This window comes from Macaca fascicularis, chromosome Y (genome assembly GCF_037993035.2).
Source record: "Macaca fascicularis isolate 582-1 chromosome Y, T2T-MFA8v1.1".
NCBI classification, from domain to species: domain Eukaryota; kingdom Metazoa; phylum Chordata; class Mammalia; order Primates; family Cercopithecidae; genus Macaca; species Macaca fascicularis.
This window is the reverse complement of record NC_132903.1, coordinates 7522120-7545171: the sequence shown is the minus strand read 5'-3', so window position 1 is coordinate 7545171 and position 23052 is coordinate 7522120. Positions and strand designations below refer to the sequence as shown.

At 39.9% G+C, this 23052-nt stretch overlaps 1 protein-coding gene across 10 annotated transcripts in view; it reads right to left on the bottom strand.

Annotated features, from left to right (window-relative positions):
* The window catches only part of LOC141409547 (gamma-taxilin-like), a 44761-nt gene extending 22736 nt beyond the window's left edge, over positions 1-22025 (bottom strand). For 3 of the 10 annotated variants that reach the window (XR_012430500.1, XM_074030607.1, XM_074030609.1), the window contains exons 1-3: positions 21890-21959; positions 21302-21453; positions 702-999 (exon numbers count right to left, since the gene is read on the bottom strand). Coding sequence is in view for 6 of the 10 variants with exons in the window: in XM_074030607.1 (XP_073886708.1) it covers positions 702-999; positions 21302-21349 (346 nt within the window). In the remaining 4 variants the exon portion in view is untranslated. Of the gene's footprint in view, positions 1-701; positions 1000-21301; positions 21454-21722 lie in introns of all 10 variants that reach the window. The other 7 variants (XR_012430498.1, XR_012430499.1, XM_074030602.1 and 4 more) reach the window with 7 other exon arrangements.
* Between the last annotated feature and the right edge of the window lie 1027 nt (positions 22026-23052).

The window sequence follows — 23052 nt, the reverse complement described above, 5'->3', positions numbered from 1 at the left end:
TTTCTGTCATGAAATTTGACATATCATATTCTTAATCCTAATCATCAAGCTAACAGAGTGAAAGATATAAAATAAATTCTAAAAATCAGTCTTATTTAACTGTTTCTAAACTACAGATAGCATTATGTCCTCTCTAAATTTCAGTGAATAATCTTTTAAGCAAAATATGCATACATATTGTTTTCACACTAATTATTAGGTCATTTTCAAAGATACAAAAAGCAAGGTAAATCAAGCTATATATTTTACACATATATTTGGGACTATCAGTTTTGAAGATATCTGTCTTATTTTCAAGGAATTACAATTACTTTATATATTAAAGTAATTTTATATATATATAAAGTAATTACAATTACTTTATATATTAAAGTTTTCCCGGGTAACAGAAAATGGATTAAGAATAAAAATTGCAATGACATCAATTGCATTGACATCAAATTGGCCTCAAAGTTTCTTAAAACATAAGTTCCTGTTATACAGAGAAATAACTAAGTTTTTTATAAATGGGCTTATTTTGCTATTTTTGTTCCCTACGGACAACTGGAGATGATAGGTGGACTAAACCAACTGAAGAAACAAGTTTACTAGGCAACATTTACCTCCAAACAGGCCAAGTTCATAATCACTCATGCTGCAGAAAATGTAAAACAAAAAGACTAGTATGTGACAACATCCAATCATAGACCAGAGATCGTTACCTAAGACTTTTTCTTTGTTCCTGCTGCATTGTAAATCTTGTTGACCACGGGGAGGGGCTACTTCTTGCTCAGGAAGCTCCTTTCTTGACTCTTGAGTGCAGTGCACTGGGCTCACCCAACTCCTGTTCTTTGTTATAAAGTCACTGCCTTCTCTGTCTTCCAACAAATGCTTATTACTTGTGGCACTGTAATTTGAGTCTTGATGTTGAAGAATATCATTTGATTCAGAGTTACACAACATATCTGCTTTCTCTCTTAGCCCACAAATTCCAGCTTCTTCCATTATGCTATTCACAAACTAGAGGGAAGGAGAGTAAGCAAAAAAGTTGAAGAAAGAGTTAAATGTTATCAAGCAAAGAAAACCAAACAGTGCTAAAAAGTTCAATTTTCCATACCTCTATGCTTTTGTACATTTTGTATATCTGACAATCAACAAGCAGGTCATAAAGATTAACAGGTTTTTTTTTGCTTTTCATAGAGGTTTGTAAAGTAACACTACTACTTTTTTTTTTTTTTTTTTTTTTTTTTTGAGATGGAGTCTCACTCTGTCACCCAAGCTGGAGTACAGTGGCCTGATCTTGGCTCAATGAAAGCTCTGCCTCCCAGGTTCACACCATTCTCCTACCTCAGCCTCCCCTCTAGCTGGGACTACAAGTGCCTGCCATCAAGCCTGGCTAATTTTTTGTATTTTTAGTAGAGACGGGGTTTCACCATATTAGCCAGGATGCTCTCAATCTCCTAACCTCGTGATCCGCCTGCCTAGCCTCCCAAAGTGCTGGGATTACAGGCGTGAGCCACCATGCCCAGCCAAGTAACACTACTTCCTAACAATCTAAAGTAAATATGGTAGTTTCTAATTTCACAAAGAGGTGACCTAACTGCAAAGTATAAAGATATTAAAATTAGGAGGTTGAAGATGGACGAATAGGAACAGATCCAGTCTGACACGCCCAGCATGAGCGACACAAAAGACAGGTGATTTCCGCATTTCCAACTGAGATAGCAGATTCATCTCACTGGGGCTTGTCAGAGAGTGGGTGCAGCCCACCGGGCAGGGCGGGACATCGCCTCATCCGGGAAGGGCAAGGGGTCGGATAATTCCCTTTCCTAGCAAAGGGAAGCTGTGACAGAAGGTACCTAAAAAATTGGGACACTCTCACCCTAATACTGTGCTTTTCCAACGGCCTTAGCAAACTTGTACACCAGGAGATTATATCCCATGCCTGGCTCGGAGGGTCCCACACCCATGAAACTTCGCTCACTGCTAGCACAGCAGTCTGAGTTCGAACTGCAAGGCAGCAGCGAGGCAGGAGGAGGGTCTGCCATTGCTGAGGCTTGAGTAGGTAAACAAAGTGGCTGGGAAGTTCAAACTGGGTGGAGCTCACCATAGCTCAAGGAGGCCTGCCTGCCTCTATTGACTCCACTTCTGCGGGCAGGGCATAGCTAAACAAAAGGCAGAAGAAACTTCTGCAGATTTAAACATCCCTGTCTGACAGCCTCGAAGAGAGTAATGGTTCTCCCAGCACAAGTTTGAGATCAGAGAAAAAACAGACTGCATCCTCAAGTGGGTCCCTGACCCCAGAGCAGACTAACTGGTAGACACCTCCAGTAGGGGCTGACTGACACCTCATACAGCCATGTGTCCCTGAGACAAAGCTTCCCAAGGAAGATCAGGCAGCAACATCAGCCCTTACACATTTGCTGTTCTGCAGCCTCCGCGGGTGATACCCAGGCAAACAAGGTCTGGAGTGGACCTCTGGCAAACTCCAACAGACATGCAGCTGAGGGTGCTGACTGTTAGAAGGAAAACTAACACTCTTGTGTGTCTCTCCCAAAGACAGTAAGCCTGCTAAATTTGCTTTCCTAGCTAGTCAACTCAGATGATTTGATTGCCATTCAATGGATGTCCCAGCTCCCAAACCTTCCCAATTAATTATCGCTGGATGTCTTCCCCGACTCCTGCAATCATTATTTAGTCATTCTACGGAGAGACAAATGCCATCCAGCTTGTGTTACATAGAGAAAGGGAAAGTGACTGATTGGTCTAAGTTAGCTCCTGCAAAAAAGACTCACTTTAATTATTCACTTAATAATTATTCACTTAGCCAGCCAAGGAGCCATGCTAAAGCACAGTAACCCTGTGGTCACTTGAACACAGACATAGGTCCAGCATAGGGGACCTCAATAATCATAAACATGTTATTTGCAGACACACCACACATGCCTCCCAGGTGGAAGACAGGTATTAATATTAGAAAACACTATGACTACTACGTCATATGTAGTTATAACAGATCTTCAAGTGTTTAAGGATACAAAGTAGATTATGTAACCCTAAAAACAACTGTGAAGTGCTCTCCACAATGAGGTTATCGTTGCTTATTTGTTGAAGCCCCCAAAAGGGACAATTGACTCATTTACATGCACACTGAAGTACTTATCCCTACAATGGGAGTCACTCAGTCACAAAAGTATAATATGTCTGAGATTTAACTACTAAACTTATGAGATAAACTGAACAGATCTGGTCTTAGCCTATGATGGTCAGATTAAATACCATTGCCAATGAAGTTATATAATCAAAGGAAAATTGAACAGAAGTCAGTATGGTGTTTCTGCTATTTTAGGCGCAGAGATACAGAGCACTTTTGTTCCATACTATTTTTTCAAGGATTCCTGTATACCAAGCAGCCTTAGAAAAAAATAAAAATGCTATTACATCTATAAGCAAAGAGTAGGTTTGCTTACTACCTGTGTAAGATTACAATAAGTGGCATTTCACCAGGGAACTGGTTACCCATTTTCTCTGGGATTCCTCGCTCTTCAAGAGAAAATTTTCTCTTTTTTTTGCCCATCAAACCTCCACTCTTAACCTCATTTCTGGTGTGTCTGAGCCCTGGATTTCCTTGGTGTGAGACAACGAACCTCAGGAATAAATCTCCGCGGAGCAAGATGGCCGAATAGAAACAGCTCCAGTCTCCAATTTCCAGCGCGAGCGAAATTGAAGACCGGTGATTTCTGCAGTTTCAACTGAGGTACTGGGTTCATCTCACTAGGGAGTGCCGGACAACCGCTGCTGGTCAGCTGCTGCAGCCCGACCAGCAAGAGCTGAAGCAGGGCGAGGCATCGCCTCACCTGAGAAGCCCAAGGGGGAAGGGAATCCCTTTTCTTAGCCAGGGGACTGAGATACAAAACACCTGGAAAATCGGGTAACTCCCACCCCAATACTTCGCTTTAAGTAAACGGGCACACCAGGAGATTATATGCCACACATGGCCGGGAGGGTCCCACGCCCACGGGGCCTCCCTCATTGCTAGCACAGCAGTCTGCGATCTAACCGCAAGGCAGCAGCAAGGCTGGGGGAGGGACGCCCACCATTGCTGAGGCTTAAGTAGGTAAACAAAGCCTCTGGGAAGCTCGAACTGGGTGGAGCTCACAGCAACTCAGGGAAACCTGCCTGTCTCTATAGACTCCACCTCTGGAGATAGGGCACAGCTAAACAACAACAACAACAAAAAGCAGCAGAAACCTCTGCAGACGCAAACGACTCTGTCTGACAGCTTTGAAGAGAGCAGTAGATCTCCCAACACGGAGGTTGAGATCTGAGAAGGGACAGACTGCCTGCTCAAGTGGGTCCCTGACCCCTGAGTAGCCTAACTGGGAGACATCCCCCACTAGGGGCAGTCTGACACCCCACACCTCACAGGGTGGAGTACACCCCTGAGAGGAAGCCTGCAAAGCAAGAATCAGACAGGTACACTTGCTGTTCAGCAATATTCTATCTTCTGCAGCCTCTGCTGCTGACACCCAGGCAAACAGGGTCTGGAGTGGACCTCAAGCAATCTCCAACAGACCTACAGCTGAGGGTCCTGACTGTTAGAAGGAAAACTATCAAACAGGAAGGACACCTACACCAAAACCCCATCAGTACGTCACCATCATCAAAGACCAGAGGCAGATAAAACCAAAAGAGATGGGAAAAAAGCAGGGTAGAAAAGCTGGAAATTCAAAAAATAAGAGCGCATCTCCCTCGGCAAAGGAGTGCAGCTCATCGCTAGCAACGGATCAAAGCTTGACGGAGAATGACTTTGACGAGATGAGAGAAGAAAGCTTCAGTCCATCAAACTTCTCAGAGCTAAAGTGCAAAGGAGTGCAGATCATCGCTAGCAACGGATCAAAGCTTGACGGAGAATGACTTTGACGAGATGAGAGAAGAAGGCTTCAGTCCATCAAACTTCTCACAGCTAAAGGAGGAATTACGTACCCAGCGCAAAGAAACTAAAAATTTTGAAAAAAGAGTGGAAGAATTGATAGCTAGAGTACTTAATGCAGAGAAGGTCATAAACGAAATGACAGAGATGAAAACCATGACACGAGAAATACGTGACAAATACACAAGCTTCAGTAACTGACGCGATCAACTGGAAGAAAGAGTATCAGCGATTGAGGATCAAATGAACGAAATGAAGCGAGAAGAGAAACCAAGAGAAAAAAGAAAAAGAAATGAACAAAGCCTGCAAGAAGTATGGGATTATGTAAAAAGACCAAATCTACGTCTGATTGGGGTGCCTGAAAGTGAGGGGGAAAATGGAACCAAGTTGGAAAACACTCTTCAGGATATCATCCAGGAGAACTTCCCCAACCTAGTACGGCAGGCCAACATTCAAATCCAGGAAATACAGAGAACGCCACAAAGATACTCCTCGAGAAGAGCAACTCCAAGACACATAACTGCCAGATTCACCAAAGTTGAAATGAAGGAAAAAATCTTAAGGGCAGCCAGAGAGAAAGGTCGGGTTACACACAAAGGGATGCCCATCAGACTAACAGAAGATCTCTCGGCAGAAACTCTACAAGCCAGAAGAGAGAGGGGGCCAATATTCAACATTCTTTAAGAAAAGAATTTTCAACCCAGAATTTCATATCCAGCCAAAATAAGCTTCATAAGTGAAGGAGAAATAAAATGCTTTACAGATAAGCAAATGCTTAGAGATTTTGTCACCACCAGGCCTGCCTTACAAGAGACCCTCAAGGAAGCATTAAACATGGAAAGGAACAACCAGTACCAGCCATTGCAAAAACATGTCAAAATGTAAAGACCATCGGGGCTAGGAAGAAACTGCATCAACTAACGAGCAAAATTACCAGTTAATATCATGACGGCAGGATCAAGTTCACACATAACAATATTAACCTTAAATGTAAATGGACTAAATGCTCCAATTAAAAGACACAGACTGGCAAACTGGATAAAGAGTCAAGATCCATCAGTCTGCTGTATTCAGGAGACCCATCTCACATGCAGAGACATACATAGGCTCAAAATAAAGGGATGGAGGAAGATCTACCAAGCAAATGGAGAACAAAAAAAAGCAGGGGTTGCAATACTAGTCTCTGATAAAACAGACTTTAAACCATCAAAGATCAAAAGAGACAAAGAGGACCATTACCTGATGGTAAAGGGATCAATTCAACAGGAAGAGCTAACTATCCTAAATATATATGCACCCAATACAGGAGCACCCAGATTCATAAAGCAAGTCCTTAGAGACTTACAAAGAGACTTAGACTCCCATACAATAATAATGGGAGACTTCAACACTCCACTGTCAACATTAGACAGATCAACGAGACAGAAAGTTAACAAGGATATCCAGGAATTGAACTCAACTCTGCACCAAGCAGACCTAATAGACATCTACAGAACTCTCCACCCCAAATCAACAGAATATACATTCTTCTCAGCACCACATCGCACTTATTCCAAAATTGACACATAATTGGAAGTAAAGCACTCCTCAGCAAATGTACAAGAACAGAAATTATAACAAAATGTCTCTCAGACCACAGTGCAATCAAACTAGAACTCAGGACTAAGAAACTCAATCAAAACCACTCAACTACATGGAAACTGAACAACCTGCTCCTGAATGACTATGGGTACATAACGAAATGAAGGCAGAAATAAAGATGTTCTTTGAAACTAATGAGAACAAAGATACAACAAACCAGAATCTCTGGGACACATTTAAAGCAGTGTGTAGAGGGAAATTTATAGCACTAAATGCCCACAAGAGAAAGCAGGAAAGATCTAAAATTGACACTCCAACATCACAATTAAAAAGAACTGGAGAAACAAGAGCAAACACATTCGAAAGCTAGCAGAAGGCAAGAAATAACTAAGATCAGAGCAGAACTGAAGGAGATAGAGACACAAAAAACCCTCCAACAAATCAATGAATCCAGGAGTTGGTTTTTTGAAAAGATCAACAAAATTGACAGACCGCTAGCAAGACTAATAAAGAAGAAAAGAGAGAAGAATCAAATAGACGCAATAAAAAATGATAAAGGGGATATCACCACCGACCCCACAGAAATAAAAACTACCATCAGAGAATACTATAAATACCTCTATGCAAATAAACTAGAAAATCGAGAAGAAATGGATAATTTCCTGGACACTTACACTCTTCCAAGACTAAACCAGGAAGAAGTTGAATCCCTGAAGAGACCAAGAGCAGGCTCTGAAATTGAGGCAATAATTAATAGCCTACCAACGAAAAAAAGTCCAGGACCAGACGGATTCACAGCTGAATTCTACCAGAGGTACGAGGAGGAGCTGGTACCATTCCTTCTGAAACTATTTCAATCAATAGAAAAAGAGGGAATCCTCCCTAACTCATTTTATGAGGCCAACATCATCCTGATACCAAAGCCTGGCAGAGACACAACAAAAAAAGAGAATTTTAGACCAATATCCCTGATGAACATCGATGCAAAAATCCTCAAGAAAATACTGGCAAACCAGATTCAGCAGCACATCAAAAAGCTTATCCACCATGATCAACTGGGCTTCATCGCTGGGATGCAAGGCTGGTTCAACGTATGCAAATCAATAAACATAATCCAGCATATAAACAGAACCAAAGACAAGAACCACATGATTATCTCAATAGATGCAGAAAAGGCTTTTGACAAAATTCAACAGCTCTTCATGCTAAAAACGCTCAATAAATTCAGTATTGATGGAACGTACCTCAAAATAATAAGAGCTATTTATGACAAACCCACGGCCAATATCATACTGAATGGGCAAAAACTGGAAAAATTCCCTTTGAAAACTGGCACAAGACAGGGATGCCCTCTCTCACCACTCCTATTCAACATAGTGTTGGAAGTTCTGGCTAGGACAATCAGGTAAGAGAAAGAAATCAAGGGTATTCAGTTAGGAAAAGAAGAAGTCAAATTGTCCCTCTTTGCAGATGACATGATTGTATATTTAGAAAACCCCATTGTCTCAGCCCAAAATCTCCTTAAGCTGATAAGCAACTTCAGCAAAGTCTCAGGATACAAAATTAATGTGCAAAAATCACAAGCATTCTTATACACCAGTAACAGACAAACAGAGAGCCAAATCATGAATGAATTTTCATTCACAATGGCTTCAAAGAGAATAAAATACCTAGGAATCCAACTGACAAGGGATGTAAAGGACCTCTTCAAGGAGAACTACAAACCACTGCTCAGTGAAATAAAAGAGGACACAAACAAATGGAAGAACATACCATGCTCATGGAGAGGAAGAATCAGTATCGTGAAAATGGCCATACTGCCCAAGGTTATCTATAGATTCAATGCCATCCCCATCAAGCTACCAATGAGTTTCTTCACAGAATTGGAAAAAAACTGCTTTAAAGTTCATATGGAACCAAAAAAGAGACCACATTGCCAAGACAATCCTAAGTCAAAAGAACAAAGCTGGAGGCATCACGCTACCTGACTTCAAACTATACTATAAGGCTACAGTAACCAAAACAGCATGGTAGTGGTACCAAAACAGAGATATAGACCAATGGAACCGAACAGAGCCCTCAGAAATAATACCACACATCTACAGCCATCTGATCTTTGACAAACCTGAGAGAAACAAGAAATAGGGAAAGGATTCCCTATTTAATAAATGGTGCTGGGAAAATTGGCTAGCCATAAGTAGAAAGCTGAAACTGGATCCTTTCCTTACTCCTTATACGAAAATTAATTCAAGATGGATTAGAGACTTAAATGTTAGACCTAATACCATAAAAACCCTAGAAGAAAACCTAGGTAGTACCATTCAGGACATAGGCATGGGCAAAGACTTCATGTCTAAGACACCAATAGCAATGGCAGCAAAAGCCAAAATTGACAAATGGGATCTCATTAAACTAAAGAGCTTCTGCACAGCAAAAGAAACTACCATCAGCGTGAACCGGCAACCTACAGAATGGGAGAAAATTTTTGTAATCTACTCATCTGACAAAGGGCTAATATCCAGAACCTACAAAGAACTCAAACAAATTTAGAAGAAAAAAACAACCCCATCAAAAAGTGGGCAAAGGATATGAACGGACATTTCTCAAAAGAAGACATTCATACAGCCAACAGACACATGAAAAAAATGCTCATAATCACTGGCCATCAGAGAAATGTAAATCAAAACCACAATGAGATACCATCTCACACCAGTTAGAATGGCGATCATTAAAAAGTCCGGAAACAACAGGGGCTGGAGAGGATGCGGAGAAATAGGAACACTTTTACACTGTTGGTGGGATTGTAAACTAGTTCAACCATTATGGAAAACAGTATGGCGATTCCTCAAGGATCTAGAACTAGATGTACCATATGACCCAGCCATCCCATTACTGGGTATATACCCAAAGGATTATAAATCATGCTGTTATAAAGACACATGCACACGTATGTTTATTGCGGCACTATTCACAATAGCAAAGACTTGGAATCAACCCAAATGTCCATCAGTGACAGACTGGATTAAGAAAATGTGGCACATATACACCATGGAATACTATGCAGCCATCAAAAAGGATGAGTTTGTGTCCTTTGTAGGGACATGGATGCAACTGGAAACCATCATTCTTAGCAAACTATCACAAGTACAGAAAACCAAACACCGCATTATCTCACTCATTGGTGGGAACTGAACAATGAGATCACTTGGACTCGGGAAGGGGGACACCACACATCGGGGCCTATCATGGGGAGGGGGGAAGGGGGAGGGATGCATTGGGAGTTATACCTGATGTAAATGACGAGCTGATGGGTGCTGACGATTTGATGGGTGCAGCACACCAACATGGCACAAGTATACATATGTAACAAACCTGCACGTTATGCACATGTACCCTAGAACTTAAAGTATAATCATAATAATAAATTAATTTAAAAAAAGATTACAATAAGTTTAGCAGCTTATCTCATTACCTTACATTTCTTCTGGAGACTCTACGGGAGCATATGTGCCCTAGCCTCTCCCACAGACTAACAATATTAGAAAATTAGATTTTTAAATATTAGTTAGAGGCTGCCTGCATTTCTTAGATCTCTGATTCCTCTATCTTCAAAACTAGTAATGACAAGTCCAGTGCTATGCATAACGCCATCCCTCTGGTTGACTCTTCTGCCTTCTTTTTTCATTTAAAAAGATTCTTGTGATTTCATTGGGCGCAGCCAGATAGCCCTACATAATTTTCCTCTCTCAAAATCCTAACTTTAAACAACGTCTACAATAGCACCTTTTCCCAATATGATAATTCACAGCTTTCAGGACTTAAAACATGGTCGTCTTTGGGCAGTCAGTATTCTGTCTACCACACTGCACAGTATAAAAAGTTTCAGGTTCTGTAAGCTCATGATTTGTCTTCTATTTTGTAAATATTGTTTGGTTCGCAACACATCAACTTATAGGAAATTGAGGTTCAGGACAGAGGTGCAAATGTGGACACAGTGGTAGATGCCATTGTGAAAAACTATTGTTTCAGCTGGACGAAGTGGCTCACACCTGTAATCTCAGTACTTAGGAGGCTGAGGTGGGCGGATCACGAGGTCAGGAGATGGAGACCATCCTGGCTAACAGAGTAAAACTCCAATTCTATTAAAAAATACCAAAAAATATTATCTAGGCCTGGTGGTGGGTGCCTGTACTCCGAGCTACTCAGTAGTCTGAGGCAGGAAAATAGCATGAACCCCAGACGCAGAGCTTGCAGTGAGCCGAGATCGCGCCACTGCCCTCCAGCCTGGAGGGGTTAATATTGTACTTCCCTTGTGCATAGGTTTTTCTACGGCCACAGTCTGGATTTCTAGTAACTATAACTTTGACTTCCATTCAGTCATCCCCTACTCACAGTACATGGTTTGTTCAGAAATGTGAGATGCTAATGGGATGAGATTATCTATAAACCTTTCAGAGTTCCATTATGTTCTCCTCTCTTGCTTGTGTGGGCCATCAAAGGGTGGCCCATCATAGGGAGACTTTTTGGTCAGTATCCTTGTGATCCAGAACTAGGTCAGTCACAGGGGAAAACAGGTAGCTGGGTCCCCATCCCCATTCTGCACCTGTATTTGCCAGCGACAGAGCGAGACTCCATCACAAGAAAAAAAAAAAAAAAAAGAAAGTATTGTTTCAATAGCTCTGTCAATATCCACAAACTATGGCAATCTTATTAATTTGCAAATACAATTTCTGATCCTTCATACTTCTTTTTTTATTATTATAGTTTATGTTCTGGGGTACTTGTGCAGAACGTGCAGGTTTATACATGTGTACACATAGGTATACACATGCCATGGTAGTTTGCTGCACCCATCAACCCATCATCTACATTAGGTATTTCTCCTAATGTTATCCCTCCCCTAGGATCACACCCCTGACAGGCCCTGGTGTGTGATGTTTCCCTCTCTGTATCCATGTGTTCTCATTCTTCAACTTTCACCTATGAGTGAGAACATGCAGTGTTCGGTTTTCTGTTCTTGTGTTAGTTTGCTGAGAATGATGCTTTCCAACTTCATCCATGTCCCTGCAAAGGACATGAAGTCATCCCTTTTTTATGGCTGCATAGTATTCCATAGTGGCTATGTGTTACGTTTTCTTTATCCAGTCTGTCATTGATGGGCATGTGGGTTAGGTCCACGTCTTTGCTATTGTGAATAGTGTCTCAATAAACATACAGGTTTTTATAATAATAATAGTACATAATATATGATAGTGTAATAGTTCTTATTACTATGGTTATCCTAAGGTCAGACATTTTACAGAAAATGAACCAAATAAGTATGGGAGGATAAACAATATAGTTATTCATTGCAATGATAAAAATCAAGCTTTCTAGTGAAAATTAGAATTTTGGAAAGTTCCAATCTGCATTAGTCTGGCAGTTTCCCACTCTTTGAAGACTTTTCCGATAAGGGTAGTAACTAATATTGACAAATCTCATTTTCTAGTATTGTAAACCATCTGAAAGATCTATACAACTCAGTGAACCAGTGTTTCCAAATGACAAACATTACAAAATTACTGAAAGGCATAAAATTCACTTAAAACATAAAAAAAGATTACTGAAGTTTAATATAACACAGAAAAGAGTTCACTGAATCCACATTACGGTCTTAAATTTTTTTTTTTTTTTTTTTTTCTGAGATGGAGTCTCACTTTGTCACCCAGGCTGCAGTGCAGTGGGGCAATCTTGGCTCACTGCAAGCTCCACTTCCCAGGTTCACGCCATTCTCCTGTCTCAGCCTCCCAAGTAGCTGGGACTACAGGTGCCCGCCACCACTCCTGGCTAATTTTTTGTATTTTTTAGTAGAGACGGGGTTTCACCACGTTAGATGGGATGGTCTCAATCTCCTGACCTAATGATCCACCTGCCTCAGTCTCCCAAAGTGCCCAGATTACAGGCATGAGCCACTGCACTCAGACAGTAATTTTTAACTAAAAGTATCCTAGGCCAAAAAGTTTGAGAAGTGCTACCTAAGTACAGCAGGGATATATAAAGAATCAAAGGAAAGACATCGTCTAGTGAAGTCCAGATGTTGGCACCTATTGTTAGGCAAATCCAGGGAAATGTGAAAAGTTTCACTTTCTTCTTAGCCAACTATACGTAAGATATAGGTCTCAAATTGCTAAGTGCTTGGTATATCAATTAATGCAAATGAGTGGTGACAGAGAATTCATATAAAGCATTTTCCCTTGTCCTTCATTGTTTGGCTCACTGTCATGAAGCCAGTTGTAACAGCATTTAATCTACTTTTTCATTTAATCTAGAGAAATAACTTATAGGCAGGTATGATAAACAGATAATCTCAGGATGAGCCAATTACAGTTTGTCCAGGGATATGAATCAAAGACATGGAAACATAAGAATAAATGATTATCAATAACTACAACATTCCAAAGAGTATGGTCTTTCAAGAGCAGAGTAAACATGGAGTTCTGATGGAGAATATAAAACTCCAACAAAGTAACATCCTAGGAGTTAGTACAAGTACCACCTCTAACAGCGAAAGTACCTGCAGTGATTGCTGTGGTACACAAACGAATACACAGAACTACTCACAGGTAAATTAGAAGAGAAATAGTCATTACTAAATTTAGGAATGAGGAAACCAAAAGAAGTCTAGAATTCGTAAAAGAGTTTCAGAAAGGGTAAATTATTATAGTTATGTTTAGTTTCATAATTTCTATAATACTAGTAGGTTCTCATAAAGTAATCCTCTATCTTAGATCACGTATATTGTTTGTCTTTTAAAGCATGCACAACTGCATTGTATTTACACTTAATACTTATGACTATTTTATCTACAAAACTGAAAGGGGTTACAACTAGTTCTAAAACTCTAACACTGTGATTATTTGCAAGTGGAGATATCTCTATGAATCTAAATGCTAACCTTGGCAGCAAAAGAATCAGGAAATCCAAAACCAAAGACTGTAATGCCCAAAGATGGTGAAATATGCTTTTGCTTTACCTGTTTTGGAAAAGGCCAACAACTGGGTCACTCAATTAGCATCGTCAAGTCATACATTTCTAGATTTCCAATGGTTCTCTACTTTTATAGATCACCTAAATGGAACTACTTGGTCACAATTTTATGAAGCTACACTTCCCCAGCTCCAATTAAACCAATAATAATAAGTTAAGAGACATCAAGCCTTTTATTTTTACACAGATCATTTTAACATATGTTGACACTATTGCAAGACTGATAGGAAAAACAAAACACTAAATCTCTTCTAAGTGTGCTCTTCTAAACTCTCAATACAGAATATTTCATCTCTGGTCACCAATATGTGAGGATTTCTCTCCATTCTTAGCAATTCTTCAGCAGACAACAAATGGGCAGCCTAGGATTCAATTTAATTCTGGTCACTAGTAACCTAGAAAGAATGAAAATCTCTACAATTTAAGACGTCAGTCCCACTAGACTGCCCCCATTTCAGATGTCAGCCACAGGGCTCATTTTGTAAACTATGCTGCCCTCAACCTCCGCCTTAGGTTCAATTAATTTGCTAGAGTTGCTCACAGAAGTTAGAGAAACGCTTACACTTACAGGGTTATTATAATGAATATTACAAAGGATACAAATGAAGAGCTAGACAGAAGAGATGCAAATAGTGAAGTATGTGGGAAGGAGCATGAGGCTTCCCTGTTCCAGGAACCTCTTGGACCCTTCACACATCAAGCTATCTGGAAGTTACCTCATTCACTAGGTTTTTACGAGGCTTCAGTGCATAGGCATAACTGACTACATTACTGGTGGCTGGTGATCAACTAAACCTTCAGCCCCTGGTGCCATCCCTGAAGAGTTTGGGATAAGACTGAAAGTCCCAATCTTCTAATCACAAGGTTAGTTTCTCTGGCAACTGGCTCCCATTCTGGGGCTAAGAACACACCAACAGTCACTTCATTAGAAAAAGATTCTCCTATCACCAGGAAATTCCAAGGGATTTAGGAGCTATTTGTCAAATGCTCCTATTACTCATGAAATTAGGAAGGTCATAAGAGCTTGTGTCAGGAACTGGAGGTCAAAGACTACATATTAGAAGAAAAAATTATCTTAGCGTCCCAACAACAAGGGTTTTAGGAGCTGTATGTTAGGAAAAGGGGGCAAGGACCAAATATATTTATTATTTCACAGAGGATAATCTGTTTTGTCTTTTTCAGTTTACAGAGGTTGTCTCCATTATTTGGTTTATATTCCTGCCTCCATCTTTAAAATCAACAGCAAAACATCCTCAGACCTCTCTCTCACTCTCTCTCTTTTCTCTCTTTTTCTGTGTCTCTCTGACATCTCCTTACTTTTTTTGGTGGGGGCAGTGGGAGCTATAAATTCTCCTTTTAATCTTCTTTCTTATTTTAAAATATTTTAAAAACAAATAAAACATATATTCCTGGGACACCTCTTTTTCTGACTGATCTTCCTGCCCTCCTCGTAAAAGAACTGTGATTGATTACACTCGTCCAATATAATCCAAGATAATCTTCCTATCTCAGGATCCTACTTTGTGACATGTGCAAATCAAGCTTTGCCAAGCAGGGCAACATATTCACAGGTACCAGAGATCAGGACATAAATATTATTTGACCAGTTGGGACATATTATTCTATCCACCACATATATGTTATTGCCTTTAATGTGGTTCACACTTCAATTCTTAAAAGAGAAACTCTCTTCCAAACTAATAGCACAACTTCTAGAATCAGCTCTCCACCAAACAATACTGCCTTGTGTGAGAACACAAAATGTATCATCTTCTCTAGCAAATATTATCATGACATATTAAAGGGGGAGTTGTGTACTGGAGTGAGGATCATTGAAGGCCATTTTGGAATTGTTACATTCTAAAAAAAATCCAAGGCAATGAAGATTAACAAAATTATCTTGGTGGCACAGAGAGACAACACGGGATATTTTATAAATCTGTCCCATCAACTCATCATCAACTCATAAAACTCACAGTTTTAAGTACCAACATAAATTCAACTAGGAAATGGGCTGAATCATAAAAACATAATCTCAGGGTCTGAGTGGATACTGAGGTCAACTAACATCTTTTTTTTCTTTTGAATATACTACCTGGTAAAATTTTAACACAGTTCACATGCACTGCTTTGAACAGTATATTAAATTTATATAATACTTTATATGTCTAAATGCGGTCACAGATACTATAGCATCTAAAAGTTACTTTGTACATCACATTAAGATAAAGGAAAAAAGAACTGGGAAGAGACAGAGAAAAGAGACAAAGGGATTTAATTTAGACATCAGGTTAAAACTTAACTTTATATAAGCAAAAATTGTCTAAATAAAGTACTTTGAAACTCCAGAATCTAATCAGAACTTACAATAACCAGGGGAATACTTGATTTAAAAAAAGAAGATACATTTCAGAAAGAGATCTGTAGCATTTTAATTTACCTGCCTACCATCCCTAATCTCTACCTTGAGGGCAACTATTAGGAAAGCAGCTAGTATTCCTGGTGTGAACTGCTGGTGCCACAGTAGGGAATATAAACATTGCTCTTAAAAACCGAGCTACGGTGGTGGGGTTGACTTGTCTAGTGGTTCCCCAGGGGAAGGCCACAGAAACTTCTCAGGGCTGTTGTGGCCTGCTGGTGAGATTTATTGAAGACAGTCACTAGAAGTAAGGAGTAAACAGAGGAAAAAAGTAGTACGTAGGCTAAAAAGCCTGAAGGGAAAGTAAGTGTGGGGAAAAGAGAGAGAGATCAGACTGTTACTGTGTCTATATAGAAAGAAGTAGACATAAGAGACTCCATTTTGTTCTGTATTTGAGATGCTGTTAATCTGTGACCCTATCCCCAACCTTGTCCTTGCAAGAGACATGTGCTGTGGTGACTCAAGGTTTAATGGATTTTGAGCTGTGCAGGATGTGCTTTGTTAAACAAGTGCCTGAAGGCAGCTTGCTGGTTAAAAGTCATCACCATTCTCTTAATTTCAAGTACCCAGGGACACGTACACTGCCAAAGTTTGCAGGGACCTCTGCCTAGAAAAGCTAGGTATTGTCCAAGGTTTCTCCCCATGTGATGGTCTGAAATATGGCCTCGTGGGAAGAGAAAGACCTGATCGTCCCCCAGCCTGACACCCGTGAAGGGTCTGTGCTAAGGAGGTCTAGTATAGAGGAAAGAAGGCCTCTTGGCAGTTGAGATAGAGAAAAGCATCTGTCTCCTGCTCGTCCCTGGGCAATGGAACATCTCGGTATAAAACCCAATTGTATGTTCTGTTTACTGAGAAAGGAGAAAACCGCCTTAGGGCGAAAGGTGGGAGTTGCTAGCGCAATGCTGCTCTTTATGCACTAAAAAGGTTTATGAAGATGTTTGATATCAGGGCACAGCACCTTTCCTTAAACTTATTCATGTCACAGAGATCTTTATTCATATGTCTTACTGCTGACCTTCTCCCTACGATGATCCTATTATCCTGTCACTTCCCTTTTTCTAAGATGGTAAAGATAATTATCAATAAATACTAAGGGAACTCAGAGACCGGTGCCGGCGTGGGTCCTCTGTATGCTAAGCACCAGTCCCCTGGGCCCACTTTTTCTTTCTCTATACTTTGTCTCTGTGTCTCATTTCTTTTCTCAAGTCTCTCGTTCCACCTAACAAGAAACACCCACAGGTGTGGAGGGGCAGGCCACCCCTTCAATTAAGAGGCTGGAAAATAAATACACAAAAAAAGTTAAGGTTTTATAAAGGATTGAAAAATACCATGGGACCTACAAGGATACATGTATGTCCAAAGCAGGATGCACACTTAGAAAACCCTATGTTTTCTCCTCTGGCTGACCGTCAGGATGCACACAAGGCACCATCCTCCTTTGAGGAATTCCTTGGTTCCAGGCAGACCCCCATCCCACACCACCTGCAAATATCAAAATCTAAGAACACTCAATTCCCTTATATAAAATGTTATAGTATTTCCACAGCCTCCCATATACTTTACCCACAGCCTCCCATATACTTTAACTCTCGAGTACTCAGGATTAACTACCCACAGCCTCCCATATACTTTAACTCTCGAGTACTCAGAATACCTAATACCATGTAAATGCTATGTAAAGAGCTGTTATGCTGTATGGTTTAAGAGAAATTACAAGAAAAAAGTGTAAAAGTGTACGTGTTCAGTACAAATGAAACCATCTATTTTTAATTTTGCAAATATTTTCAATCCACAGTTGGTTGAATCTACAAAAGTGAAACTCACAGACACAAAGGGCCAACTGTGGTACTTAAGATAAGTTTTAAATTGCCCAGCCAATCAACTGGCTGAAGGCAGCCAATCTACAAAGACTGGAAGTTTTTACTGCTGTTTTTGTTTGTTCCAGGCTTTTCATAAAATTTAACTCACTAGCTGACCACAAACTAATGTAGAGACTTCTGAAACACACACATAACAAACAGTCTTCACAAAAGTAGTCTGGTCACTAAACAAACCCCAAAATTCACTAAAAAAAAAAAAAAAAAAAAAAAAACCCAGGAACCACAAACCCTGGTGAGTAGACAGAATCTGATTTCCAGTGTTATGACCAAGTATTCTCCAATGCCACTTCAAGACAGGGCCAAAGGGTATCTATGCTTTCTTTTGACCTAAGAATATTCAGGCTTTTCTCTCATCTACAGACCTCAAATTTTGTCTTACCATTGGTCATGCACTAAAGTAGAGCACAGACTCTCTTTAACAGTTCATCTGAAGAACTGGTTTATCATGTGAGATACATTTCCTGCTCTCTGTTCTCCCTATTTGCTTGTTGAATTTGTCCTTAAATTTCTACTAATCCTGCTTATCCCTCCCTATGAAAGAAAAATATTTGGTTGATTTTAAGATGTTTAAGCTTCCTGAATTCAGTGTTCTCTTTAGTAGAACAATTTCTTTAATGTCTAAATCTGAATTTATTTGACAGTTACCATATGGTAATACTCAAAGCCTTTGGTTTCAAAAAAAAATTATAAGTCATGCAAAAAAAACAAAACAACAACAACAACAACAACAACAACAACAAAAAAAAAACAGGAAAGTATGGGCAACGTACAGAAATAAAAAAAAAAAAAATTAAAAGAAAACATACTGGAGGCAGCCCAGGTTTTAGACTTATTAATGGTTTATAAACCAATGGTCATAAATATATTCAAAGAGCTAAGTGGGAAACCATGAACAAAGAGCTAAAGAAAATCAGGAAAACAGTAAGTGAACAAAATAATACATAAGCAACCAAATTAAATTCCCAAGCTGAAAAGTACAACAAAATGAACATTTTACTAGATGGGCTCAACACCAGATTTGAGCAGGCAGAAGAATCAACAAACTGGAAGCTAAGTCAACTGAAATTATACAGTCTGAGGAACAGAAAACAAAGGATAAATAAAAATCAACAGAGCTTAAAAGACCTTTGATACTCTCCAACATACAGAGACATGCCTACTACACACAACAGGAAGAGGAGGCAAAGAAAGGGGTGGGAAAGGATATCTGCAGAATAGCCAAAACCAAATTCACATTTGATGAAAATCATTAATTTGCACATCCAAGAAGCTCCAGGATCTGTCAAGTAGGAAAAACTCAAACACTATCCTTCAAAATAAAAGAGAAACTGAAATATTCCCAGATACACAAAAGCTGAAAGAATATACTACTAATAAATCTGCCCTACAAAAACAATGCAAAAGAGGGCCCTGTAGTCAGAAATAAAAGGACAATAGGCAATAATTCAAACATATATAGAGAAATAAAGAACAGTGGTAGAGATAAATATGTAGGTAAATATAAAAGTCAGCATTATTAAACTTGGGGATTGTAAGTTTTTTTGTATATGATTTAAAAAAGAAATTTATAAAACAAAATGATATTGACACACACGGTATAAAGATGTAACATGTGACAATCAGAAGGCAGAGTGCAAAACTATAAAGGAGCAAAGTTTCTGTACACCACTGAATCTAAGATTCAAACTAGTTTATCATAAACAATAAACCAATTCAAACTACTTTATTATACACTTGACCATAAGTCGTAAGAGAAAAAGATATTTCATCAAAATAATAAGCAAAAGAGAACTAAGACAATTACGCTAATATTACGTAAACAAAATAAACCTTAAGACATAATATTTTTAAAGAGACAAAGGATGCTATCCATTAATAAAAGGGTAATCCACCAAGTAGATTTAACAAATATTAATTTATATTCACTTAAGCCCAAAACATATTAAGCAAAAACAGACAAAACTTAAGGGACAGAAAGGCAGCACGAGAATAACAAAACTTAAAAAAAACCCATCTTCTCTAGTTTCTGACTTGTATTGTAACTTACCAAAGAATGACAGAGTCACTTTTCTTTTTAATTCACTTAAGATTTTTTTAAAACAAGACAAATATTATTTCTGCATCCTGGAAAAGAGGGGCAGATGTTTAGCTAAAATTAAGTAATTTTTATTTCCCAGTCAGTGACATAGAGGAAATAAAAAATAAAGGTGATAAGCAAGTAACCAAAAAGTGAATTTGTATATACAAAATATTCAACAATTTTTAAAAATAATAAAAAAAAATTAGCTATGTATTTCAATCCCATCTCAGTTGAATAACGAAAGAAAGTAACCCAACGCAAAAAGATGGCCAAAAACATGAGCAAAGAAGAAAAGAGTATGAGGTAAGTACAGAAAAGTAAGACAGAGATAGAAGTAAATTCTGCATATTCACAGCTAGCTGTTAACTAGAGCTCCGCTCTTCAAAGGACATTAACTTTAGTTTTAACATGGTCATTAAAAATGCTAGTTGATTAAACCTTTGTTTCTAATTGAAGGACTTTTTGTTTCATCCCAAGGAGCATAAACAAGAACTTACTGAGCTTATGTATTAAATTGCAATGTTTTATTATTACAGTTCTCTCGTGGGAGAAGCAAATACTGAAAATAAGTGTCATGTCCAAAGTGACAATGTTGACTCCCCCAGTAAGTTCAGGCAACAGTTTCTTTCTTAATTATGCACGTTCTGAACCTTTCTGTTAGAATACAAGGAGAGAAGAGGGGAGAGACAGAGAGAGAAAGATAATTGAGCAGTAACATCTTCCTGCGCAGACCAAAAATAAATAAATAAATACATCTGACCCTAAGCAAGTCTTCAAAACCTAACTTTGCTCAAGTGTAAATGTACTGTAAATCCGCTTTAAAAAGAGACATTTTGCCGAAATGTAAACTGAATCTTTTTTCCTCCTTTTTGAAGCTCATGAAACAGATTAGAAATTATTTCAACATTTCACAAAGGAATGATTTTTTGAGTACTGAAATGCATAATGAAGTAAGTGGTAAGGTAGGACGTTGAACATTTGAACATGTCTAAAATGAAAGAAAAATAAAGGGGGTTGAACCATTTTAGTCCATTTCTTTGCAGTTCTATATTTCAGGGTCCTGAAAGCTGTATATGCTACAGCGCCCTCCTTGTGCAAACTTTCCTAATCTTTAGGCACCAAACCCCAGAAGAAAAGGGATTTCAACTGTTTTAAACGCCGTCTTAATTTTGCGGTATTTAATGGAAACGATTTGAGTAAAGGAAGGAAAATGTTCTTGTGTCTCCAGGATTGAGAGATCAAAGACGCCGCACTTAAGTTTCTTCTCTGGCGTGCACAGCACAGAGAAACAGCAATGAAACAAAGAAGGGAGAAACGAAAAGAGAGCGGAGAGAGAGGAAAGGGGGGGGGGGGAGAGAGAGAGAGAGAGAGAGAGAGAGGTTTTGCAAGAGAAGTTGTCATACAATAATGGTGCCCAATTTAGATCGAGGTCCTCTGGCATCACTTCTCATCCTTGGCTGGAGATGTAGCTGTGCAGGTAGCGCCAAGTACTGAAGCCCCAGAGCCCAATCGGTCTCACCTACTGGCTGCGACCACTTGCCATCCGGTCCTGTGGCTGAGAGGGAAAGGAGACAGCGTAGCTAGGGGTGCAAAGCGCAGATCCAGCTACAAAGCCTGGCTTTCATACTGCGTAACAGTTTCACCTCAACTGGCGTAGCGCACCTCAATACTTTCTGTCACCAGCTTGAGAAGAGAACTAGCCTGTGAACCAAGTAAGCCCTAGACGGTGGTGACCGGTACCAGGAGTAGGGTGACGGCAGGGACAGGAAAGGGAACACCTGGTGCGTGGGTCCCCGTGGTGCCGGTCACTCGTGGCTTTCATACCTAGCTCGCTCTCGGGGTTGCATCCCTTCCCGCTGAGACCAGGGTGAGCCCTCAGCCATTCTTCTCCACCCCTCTGGACCGGAACCCACCCCAAAGCTGAGTTGCTTTCAGCCCTGTTTGGCACCAATCGTCTTGGCGCCGCCGCCGTTGCCTCTTCTGGGTATTACCTCTTTCCCTACTTCGCACGAGGTGACTTCAGCGGCAAAACTGGCAGAGTAGCATCACGGAAGCTCTTGGGCTTAAAGCCTGGCCCTATAACTCTGGTGACCAATCTCTACATGCCAAGTACCCCACGTGACCGGAGGAGGTTGACCTCCGACATCCACTCATCCTAACACTACCAACCTATCTTGGGGAGTGCCAGAGGGTGGGGAACATTAAATCCTGGTCTCGGCTTCTGGCGGAAAGAGCGCAAAGTGGCCGCGAGAACCTACGCCTGTTAAAGAACTACAAGTCCCAGCAGGCTGCGCGGCTCTCTGGAACTGCTCGGGATTGGAGTGTAATGCAGCATTCTAGGAAAGAGAGTATGTCTTCTGTGTGTGGCCAACTGGGATTTGTAGTTCCCAGGCTGGTGTTTCCCGTGTGGTAAGGTACTCATTACCGTGCTGGAAAGGTTTCGATTTTTATTCCAACCGTATTCTTCTGTTACAGAATGTACGAAATTAAGGACAAGTGATAGTACACATGAAGTCTATTTTCTTATTGCTTAATCTTATAAGGACGTCACCTGCTGTTCCTAGTCATCAATGATGTAGGGATAAAAAGTATATGACTTTAAAGTGTGGGTGCATTGGCTTTCAGAATATCAGTTTTTAAGCTGCGATGCCCACCCAGACTCCAGCCTGTCCAGTGCAATGGGGACCAGGTACTGTTCCCCGCTGACCCACACGGGCCTGGAACAACTCTCCGCAACAGTTTTCACCTAGTACATGTTAAATGGACTCCACTTTCTCCGCTATCCATTTCTTCCTTTCATTTTTACGTTTGTTAAGTCCACTTATTTTCCTTGATATGAACGGTTGGCAGTGGAGACGAGGGGGAATTCCCTGAAAAATATCACCTGCTTCTTTTAGATGCAATTACTCCCAGTCACCAAAACTTGGGAGATCAGGTAATTCATATACTATGCATTGCCTTGTTTTTAAATGTACAACTTACTAATTTTTCATATATATATATATGTAATCCTGATGTGAGTGGTATTTGTGGCTAGTGGCTAGCTTCTTTTGCTTAAAATAACAGTTTTGTTTCCAAGGTCGTAGTATAACATCAATACAGTTAGCCCTTCTTATTAGTGGGTTCTGAATCCCTAGACATCTGTAGATTCAAC